Below are 11,290 nucleotides of genomic sequence, written 5' to 3'. Positions count from 1 at the left end.
TCCGTACTTGTACAGCGCCTTTCTAGTCTTTTCGACCACTCAAAGCGCTTTTACACTACATCTGCATTCACCAGTCACACACATTCATACACTGAGCCCAAGTGCTCAAACGGAAACTAACATTCACACTCATTCATACGCTGGCGGAATAGCCGCCAGGGGCAAATCGGGGTTCAGTATCTTGCCCAACACGACACGCAACCAGGGGGAGCCAGGGATCGAACCGCCGACCTTCCGATTAACAGCCAACCCGCTCTACCTCCTGAGCCACAGCCGCCCCAGATCTGTTTTTGAGTCTGCACATCTGGGTCCTGAATTGTTACAGTTAATTGTAATGCCACCAACAATTAATTAAACGTTTCATCGGGTCATTTTTCTGTCTGGCTGCAAACATTACATTACACAAAAAATCTTTAAATTGGCTAAAGCTCTTTTCACTGGTAAAACAACACCACCACCTCAATTAAAATGTACTGTGAAGAAACACCCCAAAACAACCTTGTAAACGACATGCACAGTTAGTTTTTATAAAAAAAGCTTGGTAATATTTTTATTAGACTCATGCGGCAAAAACTTGCTATAGGCTTCTCATCTATTACACTATTAAACATGATCCAGTTTGTGCTTGGTCAACATCCATGCCCTCTTTTACAGATTCCTTGCTTGTGGACCAAACTGCACAAATCATCATGTAGAAACATTCCAGATTCCAGACGCTACAATCATACATTAGCAAAAGACAACTGAATTCTCTACTTTCTCTGACTGCTGTATAACACATAAAAAATGTGTGTATACAGTAGTAATGATGTCTCTTAGACGTCACACCCACGCTGCAGGTAGGTTTCATCTTAACTGTGATGAATATTTAAATGAGGCTATTTGGGATTTTTGGACTAGATCAATTAACAGACTACATTTTGAAAACCCCGTAAAGGAGCTGTTTGAAACTCAGACAAAAAATTAAATTTGCTTTGTGCTCTACAATCTTGCCTTATATGGTTCCTCTCTCATTTGGGGGGCTTGTTACCCCTCCACTGCCTCTGTATACTATCACAATGGACAACTGGAGCTAGTGCAAAACAATCTGCAGAAGGATGTAGTTTAATGTCATCCAAAAAATCCCTTTCATGAACTTCCCTGAAGGCCTGCAGGGTAAAAAGGATCTAATCAGACTATGGCTGCTTACTCACTGAAGTCATTAAGCTCATTAAAGCTTCATTATTTTGATTTGGTCCCATTAAACCTCAATGGAATAATGTAATCCTATCAACCAAATGTGGTCCAGACTAACATAGACTTAGAGCTAAATTAATTTCAATTAGGCACACAATTGGAAGACCCATACAACATACTGAATACCTGATGTGCATGTGTGTCAGGCTTGAGTCATGACTGAGCTGTGTGTGCGAGTATGTTACAGACAATGCCAAAATTGAATGATTGGATTTCCGTGTTTTGCATTTAGATTAGATCTCTATGCCTAACTGTTACTGAGGAGGTTGGATCTGGAATTTACATTTTGTCATTGTACTGTCTTACTGTAGGTGGGAGGTTACTTAACCCAGACAAACAAACACACGCTGCACACTTACACAAAGCAACACAAAAGCACCATCACTGAAATGTTTTGGTGATTAACTACAGCTTCAGCTACAGCATATGTACTGCATATCCATAGCCCTATTTTTATAGCCTATATTACCTCTCAACTATACTGCTGTATATGTTTTGTCCTGTGCAATTTTATTTATTTCTATACTATGCCGCTATGTTCTGCTGCGACCTGTTCAATGTTGCATATCAATCACATCTGTACATACAAGGTGTATATAGTGTACATTTAAAGAGGTGGTATTATGCTTTTTGGCTTTTCCCCTCTCCTTTATTGAGTTATATATCTTTTTTTGCATGTAACAGGTTTGCAAAGTGAAAAAGCCCAAAGTCCAGCCCAAAGGGAGTTCCCATCTCACACAGAAAGCTCTGCTCTGAACTGCTTGAAAACAGCTCGTTTGTAGTCCAGCCCTTCACTTCCTTTACTGTGATGTCCTGGGTGGCTGCGGCTCAGGAGGTAGAGCGGGTTGGCTGTTAATCGGAAGGTCAGCGGTTCAATCCCTGGCTTCCCCTGGTTGCGTGTCGAAGTGTCCTTGGGCAAGAAACTGAATCCCGAATTTCCCCTGCCGGCTGTTCCGCCAGTGTGTGAATGTTAGTTTCCGTTTGAGCACTTAGGCTCAGTGTGTGGATGTAGTAGCTTTGAGTGGTCGGAAAGGCGCTATACAAATACGGAGCATTTACAATGAAAACGCCTCATTAAGCTTTTCTCCACCAAAAAACAAAACAAAACTGTACTTGAATATTTCCGGAGTTGAGAAGCTCCGCAAGTGGCTGCGGGGGATGCCTGTGCCAACCCGCGGGAGGAGCGTGTGAGGCCGGGCTAGCCGACCGCTCACAAAGCCCTCTGCTCCCACTGTCACACAGACCGCTGCAGCAACAACGGCAGGGGAAAACACAGCTGGAAGGTTTTCATACCGCTTATCTGTCTTTACATTCTGAGGAAGGTTGAAATGTTTTAAATTAAGAAAGCTGTGTGGATCACTGGTGTGTGTGTCGCATTGAACATTACGTCGCGGGCAGTTGGGTGTGGCGTCACTACGATGACAAGCCACGTACTATCTCTGAGTACTATCTGTGGGTACTATCTGCAATGGAAAACGGAGCAGGGCAGAGTAGAGTCAATTGATTTGCGCTATGGTAGCATTTTTGGGCAAGGCAGCATAGATCGTCAGAACACCAGCAACAGTTCAACGTTTTTGTTGTAAACGTTGGCTAACACAGCTAAAGTAATAATGTTACACCTGATGTGAAAGCTACTGAGCAAACGTTCAAATTATTTGGCCAATTTTTATGTAAAATTTAGTTGAAATATGGTGATTTTTGCAGTGGTTTATGATAAGATGTGGAACAATGATGTTGTGTGGTTGTGGACTTTTGAGTAACTTATACCATCTGCTAGGTTACGGTCGCAGTCTGAAGCGGCTTTGATTTGGATCACACTACCTTGTTTCTTACGACCCGCCCTTCTCTGCTTCTGATTGGCTAGTAATCCTTACCTGGGAACTGCGCATGTGCAACTCCCAACAAAGATTTTGTACAAGTAAGATGCATCACTCTGTAGTTCAAGAGCGGGGCGTACAACACACAGGGTGAAAAGAGGAGCTGCAGCAATGTGCAGTATGAGAAAAATATGGTGTATTTTGAAAATTAAACCATGTAAACCTGTTCTGGTACAACCCCTAATTAAGATTTTGAACCTGAAAATGAGCATAATACCACCTCTTTAACTCTTATTCTTATCTGATTCTATTATATGTTGTTGTGTTGTATTTGGAACTGTTGTAACAAGGGAATTTCCCCAGAGTGGGATCAATAATGTCTATCTTAACTTATCTTATCAAAACACAAGGGGACATTTTTTATGCTTTGATTAGGGATATGAATGTAATAAATTACATATTAACATTTTTAAAATGACTGATAGTGTGCATTACAAATACATGTTTTTAAATTTTGGTTATCAAGTTATCAAACCAGATCCACTGACATGCAAGGTGCTGACGTGAAGCGGAGTCCCTCCGGTCCCATTGACCGTGTTGTTCCTGGCAGCGGGGCTCTTTCCCGCAGCCTTCTCCTTGGATGCTATTTTGGCCTTCTCTGCCTCGATGCGCTTCGGGCTGTTGAGCATCACTTGAACCACTGCGTACTCCACCAGCGAGGCAAAACCAAACAGTAGGCAAGCGATGAGCCAGATGTCAATGGCCTTGACGTAGGACACTTTGGGCAGCTCTGAAGCCAAGGAGGTGCACTCAGAGGACAGAGAGAGCACCGAGAGAATGCCTAAACGAAGAGGGAAGTAAGTAATATTGTTACTCAGCGACATGAGAGTAAGTTGGATGTTGAAAACTTGAAATTGTCACTATCCATGATTAATATATCTTTCTTCTAAACTTTCTGTAAATGTAAGGCTACATTGTGTAATTTTGATACTATACTGAGCTATATTACCTTATTATATTATGATACCAAACCAATAGTATTTTGATATCACACTTTGAGGAATAATTATGTTGTGAAACAAAACCCATTAGTCATTTAACAAAAAAGCACATTTTCTCAAATGCAATTGTTTTTCTAAACACAAGCAGCCATATCAGAACGGACACATCTTGGCATGTGCTCTGGTTCATCATCTGACCTGGTTAATCATCTGACAGAATGTTTGTCAACATACACCACTGAATTAACACAGTCCTTACAGTCTAGATGTGTGTTTCCAGTGAGGAAAAGCATTTAATCTACCTAATTCTGAAAGAAAAAAAATTGTTTAAAGCACAAAATACTGAAGAATTGAGTCTTCCAGGAAGCACAAAAGTTGTACTAAAATGCTCACATCCACGCAGGGTTTCTGAGAACAGGACAGCAATTAGAAATTCATGACCGTTCCTTTACCTCCTTTATTAGGACATCTCCAAGAGCTCAGCCTCTAATGATGCTGATGATAATGTGATTTTAAATTGTTTTTAGCTCTGATAGCTAACAGGATTACAGGTTAGAGGTTTCAGGCTACAGCAGAAAGAATTACGACGACTCTTTGGAGGGTCTTTTAACCACCAATGGAGGGCTTAATTCCCCTTCCTGTACTGTAATGATTCTTTACAGAGATAATAAACACAATGGAATGACCAATGGGTCTTGCCTCTAGGCCCCGTTATGGTCACTCATCAAGGGAGAGTTTGAGAAGGATTCAGGATTTCTAATCAAACTGCTCCTTTCTCGCTGGAATAAAATGTTAAAGAGAGCATCGTCATCCTGGAACTCACCTATTATCCATGAACAGAGAAAAACATGGAATGTGGCGAACACGAACAACATATAATTCTGTGATGCAATGGTAAACTAACAATTTTTACTGTAATAACTGCTCACATCCTTTGCACTGTGTATACATGACCACACACAAAACACACATTCTTAGTTAAACAAACACATGGATGCATTTGCACAAGTACATGGACACATAAATACTAACACACACACACACACACACACACAGACACACACACACACACACACACACACACGCACAGCACACAGCAATAAATGAGAGTAGTCCCACACATGGGTACTGACTGACCTGGACTGATCCCATTTAGAGAGGAGTCACAGGAGGCTTCCGGGAGGAGTTGGAGTGATGATGGGATGAAAGTGGTGATAAACAACTGGAGGAAGGATGGACAAAAAGAGGAAGTGGACGACTGGAGTGGGCTAACAATGGATTATCTTATCAGTGCAGCCCTGCATACACAGAGGTGCCCCTTGATTCAGTATGTGGGTGACACTGACATTACAGGTTGAATTATGGAGGGGGAGGAGAAAGTAATAAGTGGAATGGACATGTGTAGTGTGACCCTGCATATATGGGAAATGTACAACAATGGAGAGAACTAATTCGTCGTCAGTTACATAAGAATTTAATCTCCCTGGGGATGTGCAATTCTTTGACAAATTTAAGTCTCTTTTTTTTTCCTTTTGTAATTGTTTGCTTTCCAAAGTGTATAGCCTTTAGCACATACTTAAAATACTGTTTGTAAACTGTGCAAATAATTGTATATTTGATTTATAGTTTATGCTTCATGCCAAACAGATGGGGTTCCAGTAAGAGTTATACTCAGTATATTTATAACATTGTTACATTGTTTTCATTTGATATATGATTTGAAAATTCTTTGTTTGCTGTTTTGTAACATATGGAAATTTTCAGGGGTACAAAAATAAAGTAAGAACATGGTGAACAATAAAGATGCAATGAGGAGAGTGTGCTTTAATAAGGTGAATCTGAATCTGTCTTCCATTTTGGACCAAATAAAGTACCTTTCTGTCCTTTTTCCATCATGCAAGGCTAGGTGAAACTAGGACTGTGCCAACAAACCACACTGTAAGGAGCAGGGACATTAGAGTCTCTTGTCTGTGATTTATTCAGTGCGTAAACAAAAACACAACATTAAGCACTACCAGTACTGAACCATTCTTACATCCCCTCAGGGCTCAGGCTAATAGTCTAGTAATCTAGCTGGACCTTCTTCAGGAAAGACACATTGTGTGACTCTCTGGTTTGGAAAACAGCATTGCTCCTCATGCACCTCAGTACAACCCTTCATTAATTGGGTTAATAGGGATCAGGTGTGCCTCGTTGGCCAGCTGAGAATCTCCTGGATCTCACTGTCTCCTGAAAAACCCTTGTTGCCTACACTGATTAACATAAGGATTTCTTGTACTTATTTCTTGTACTTATTTCAAAATGTACTTAATGTGGTTAAATGTTGGCAGTGGATGTGGCTAAACAGGCATCCCACATTAGGAAAAGTGGCATGGCTAGAAAACTGAATCCAGTATTTTAGACATTTAGGAAACTTGATGTACTTGAGTATGTTGGTAGCTCACTGACAGACGTGAAAATAACACCAACTTGTCATGGGTTAAATTTTGGTCTCACCAATGACAAGGAAAAACCAGCAAAAACTTTAAATATGGTCTCATGTTTATTATATTGTATTGTTGAATGTATTCACATGTATTTAGACCTACACTAAATACTAAAGCACTACTGCGGTGGGCCCCATCTGTCAATTACAGCTATATTCAGTGATTTTTCACATATAGAACGACACTGGACATGACACTACGCTTGATAGACAGAAGTCCTTCATGGTGTAAAAAGTGATTGACGGTGACCCAATTGAGATGATTAGGGCCATAATTTCAGTTCTAGTGCAGATCCAGAAAAAAACATAAATCCTACAGAGAGATTTTATTTTATCTTTTTTCCGCATGGCTTTTTATAACAGGAGTTTTCACACCTAATTACCTCAAAAATATACACACGGTCACCCAATCTTCTTTTTGAATTAATGACAAACCATTCACTCGATCCTGGTTGAACAGTGTACGGAATATTTTCAGATCAAGTGTGTTGGTAAATGCCAGTGGAAGATAGTGGAATTGATCAAATTATCCGTACCCAAAGGGACCCTGGCGGCACTCGCATCAGGGTTGATCCAGAAAGACAGCCAGGAGAGGACTACGATGAGTAGTGTGGGGGCGTAAACACCCATCATGTAGAAGCCAACCTGTCGCCTCAGGGTGAAGATAACCTCTACACAAGTGTAGTACCCTGAATGGGGAAGGAGTGGGACAGTGGTCAAATATGATAAAATAACTTCAGTGAAACACAACAATTCAAAAATTAGATGTAAGCATAGAGTAGGGTGTATTGGCATCAGACCCAATGTGCTTTTTGTTTTTCAAAATCCAAGGTTGGAATCTTTGAAGGACACACATGAGGGTGGGTCTACATAGTAACTGAGTGTGAGACATTAAGACTGTCTGGTCTAACAAAAACCAAAAAGAATGATTCAAGTCCCACCATTATAAATAAGCTACCTTTGTTGTGTTACATATTTGTAACAGTTCATACACTAGTGAAACCACATATAAACACTGTATAACGCTCCTTCTAAATGAGCTGCAGTAAGTGTTAGTGTTAATATTGGACTTTGTTGTTATGTTAACACAATGGGAGATACTGACGCTGTCAATTCAAATATGTTGGCCCATTATGACTTCATCCAGAAATGTGAACTTAGAGGAACGGTAAGAGGCAGGTTAATTCCTATAGCTGATCAGCCTGATTTTTTCCAAGCACAAAGCAAAGCGCAGCTGTGCGCACCAATAGGGAAAGCAAAAGAGAACAGAAAGAAAAAGGTCAATCGATATATAAGGACTTTAACATCATTTTAGCTAACTTTGTTAAAGCTGAGATCTGTTTGAGCACCCAGGGCAGCACCCCAAAAGCCCTTTTCTAGATTTGTACTCTGCTAAACCGCTAAAAGTTTAAGTGGATAAGAACATGCATCTGTTTTCAGAAGGTTGTCATTCCTAACAGTACAGCATACATTTCCATTCATAAATAATTATGTGTAACAGATCCATCTCTACTGGAATAACGGGGTTCATAAATTGGGCTTAAACAGTATGGAATAAGAATCTATCTACTTCAGACCTCCTACAGCAGTGTTGTGTTTCTGTCGGTAGGTCCAATGGGATGGCGGAGTGGATGGGCTAAAGTAATATTTAACTAGCCCGGGGATCTCTGGGTGAGCTTTATACAGCATATAAGGGCCGCCTGTGTCGCAGAGCAGGCTCGAACCAGTCGTACACAGAGGTGATCTTTGTGTCTGGCCAGGTTGCCATGGCAATTCGTTAAAAGGCTGACTCATTGCCAGCAGTGTGCCTCCCAAGTGCGAGAGCACTGAGGTCATACCAGCTCTTTTGGCTGATAGAGATTTTCCATTTCAATGCGAATGTCATTTTGTACTCACATTGGTCTGAAAACATGTTTGTCACAGTTTTTATTCTATTTCATAATAGGAATATTCAGTATTTTAGCCCTGCCAGTATCCTGAGAAAAAGTCCAGTGGGACATGTCTTACATTAGTCTGAGAATGTTAGCGTTTATCCCAGCTACCCCCACCTAACATCCCTAAAATATGTACCACAAAGGTAAAATTTTATAATGCAAATCAGATTTTCCATGCAAAAAGTGACTTGTGCTTCCTGAAAATACAAGACACACTAGATAACTAACTAAAGGGTTGAGATGAACAGGTGAATACATTTGGCTTCAACTATTCCACTGAGCAACAGTTGGTGGTGGTAACCAAGACACATAGTAATGTGCGAACAGAAGCAGGGGAAGAAGTAAACATGATGGTAGGCAATGCATGATTTAAAACATTAAGAATGTGGCTTTGCAAATGTTTTATGAGAAAGGAAATTCATTAAACACTTCGTGTTAGATCTCAAGGATACACACAGTGCGTTTTGGTGGGTGACAACGAATGTAAAATTAGCTCTTGTTTAAGCTTTTGAAAACTCCACAGGGTACCTATAATTTCTCAATTTCTGCGAACATTAAAAAGGAAGGACACTTTTCATCGAAGAGCAAAGTTTTTATTTCACATGTTGCCTCTTGTTTTTCTGTTTTTATTTTAACATAAACTAAATTTTACCCCAGTTTTACTGAGGTGTGTTTGTCCAAACTTAATCCTTTAAGTTTGTATTAATATAAATCTGATACTTCTCAAAGAATGATAGACGTTGAACTAATGACATTATTGAGTACTGAATTACTGATATGAGTTACACCAGTAGTTTTTCTGCTAGGACAAGCAAAAATATCTGCCATGACGAAGTTCTATACTTTGAGACTTATTATGTGCTGTGTTTTTTGATCTGGCAATTATCAGTTCACTTGAACAAGAGCAGAGGGTATCATTTGGCATGACTGTGAAAATTTCAAAATCCCTGGACAATCATTTCAGTTGACTGTATGATCATAAAACATTGCATACACATCTTTGCTCTCTGTTGCTATCTTATATAAGACTGTGAACCACACTGTAAAATAATCTCATCTTTACAATATTGTACACTATTGAGGTGTTACAATTTAATTTCCTTGAACAAATGAAAGCAGGTTGGAGTAAAAATATTTTGACCTTTACCAGTAAGATGGTCACATGACATTACTTTTTGTCAGATAAGAACATGCAATTGAAGCTTGCTCGTTGCTGTTAAGATTTCATCTTTCAATCAACAGGACCAAATTAATCTTACCTTAACAAAAAGAACCATCATTATCTCCTGACTTCTTTCACTAGGAACCTATAACACTGTTTGTGTGAAGGCTACAGCCAGAGGGATAACTACCCACGACTACACAACTAAAAGAATTTTCAACTAACAATTGATGTACCATAAATCCCAGACCAAGATCACAAAAATAAACTTACTGGACTTATTGGTCTGATGATTATCAGAACAAGCAACAGGCACACTGGTCTAAATTTATATATTATTAAATTCAAAAGGGAGGCTACTTTCAGCTAAAATAAGTATTTAAATGATTAAATAACTACTTTTTACCTTATTAATAAGCATTGTAACTTGCTGTTGTCACGGCTGTCGCTGTCACCTTTGTGTTTCCCCTTTTTCTGTCTCACCTCTACCAAGTAGGCTGTGTCCCTGGGGAATGAAGACCCGCCTACTTCCTGGTTTCTGGGGTGCTGACATCAGTCCCGCCCATTGGTTCCCTCTGTTTCCACTCAACCAATGGCTCGTCACCACATTAATTACCTCCTGCTCATATGAGAGTCCACCTGTTGCTCCGGGCAGCTTGTCACCGCCTATTGACTTGTGTGCCGCTGGTATTGACTGCATACCCTGCCTGTTAGTTGTACTTTGTGTTTATTGGAACTATCCACATTCCTTGCTTGCTAGCTGTACATTGTGTTTAGGAAAACCATTTAGCTCCACATTGGGTGCAGTGGAGGAATTCACTTAGTGTTTTGTTTACTATTGTGTTAGTTTTCACCAGGTGGAGTGGGTGCTGTGCTCTCTGTGTTCTTTTGTTGCAAGAATCAACCCGGCTTAAATAGATAGATAGGTAAAGGCCTCCTTTTGAGGACCTTTTTATTTTAACTTGGTTTGTTATTTTCGCAGCACCCTCGTCCACCCTCCTTTTGTTTATCGTTACCTGTCTACATCTCTCTGTTACCAATAAAAGTCACCTTGTTAAGATCTATACCAGTTGTGCCTATATGTTTATGGCCCCCACTCCCCTAGACCAACAGGGGTCGTAACACTGTTTAAAAATATGTAAGACAAAAATTATTTTTTTATTAAGGACAGTACCTGTTCCTGCATAGAATTTGGTGCAGTTCCCATAATCAATATCTTCCTGTCTGATATCAAACTGTGGCAGAGCGATGGCGTCCATTTGCACTGGGTCTCCTGTCTGCCACATAAATTGCAGGTCGTCTGTGGTGTAGCCAACTGGATGAAAGAGGTACAAAGACACACAAAAAAATACACATATACATAAAATGGATGTGTATTGGTGTGTTTAAACCAAATCAGTGTGTACACAAATGCAAATATACATAGTACTTTATACACTCACAATATCTGCCTGCTTGTTAAGCAAACTCACAAGTAGAAACATACAATCAGAGTCCAAAATACAATATAAATGCACACAGACCTGCAGAAAGCTGAGTCTCAGCAGTCGGATTTGGCATTAGTGGGAATAGACTTGAAATGATTTTGCTTATATAAGTCTAAAGTGCTTTGTAAACATGATGCAATTACCACAGTCAAACTCAATTAGCTGTGA

At 39.9% G+C, this 11,290-nt stretch overlaps 1 protein-coding gene across 1 annotated transcript in view; it reads right to left on the bottom strand.

Annotated features, from left to right (window-relative positions):
• glrbb (glycine receptor, beta b) overlaps nucleotides 1-11,290 on the bottom strand; it is a 30,938-nt gene that overhangs the window by 3,208 nt on the left and 16,440 nt on the right. Inside the window, exons 7-8 of the mRNA XM_046030857.1 lie at nucleotides 7,076-7,228; nucleotides 3,602-3,894 (exon numbers count right to left, since the gene is read on the bottom strand). Coding sequence (XP_045886813.1) covers nucleotides 3,602-3,894; nucleotides 7,076-7,228 — 446 coding nt within the window. The remainder of the gene's footprint in view (nucleotides 1-3,601; nucleotides 3,895-7,075; nucleotides 7,229-11,290) is intronic.

This window comes from Micropterus dolomieu, linkage group LG19 (assembly GCF_021292245.1).
Source record: "Micropterus dolomieu isolate WLL.071019.BEF.003 ecotype Adirondacks linkage group LG19, ASM2129224v1, whole genome shotgun sequence".
Taxonomy (NCBI): domain Eukaryota; kingdom Metazoa; phylum Chordata; class Actinopteri; order Centrarchiformes; family Centrarchidae; genus Micropterus; species Micropterus dolomieu.
This window is presented reverse-complemented; position numbering and strand designations above follow the sequence as displayed.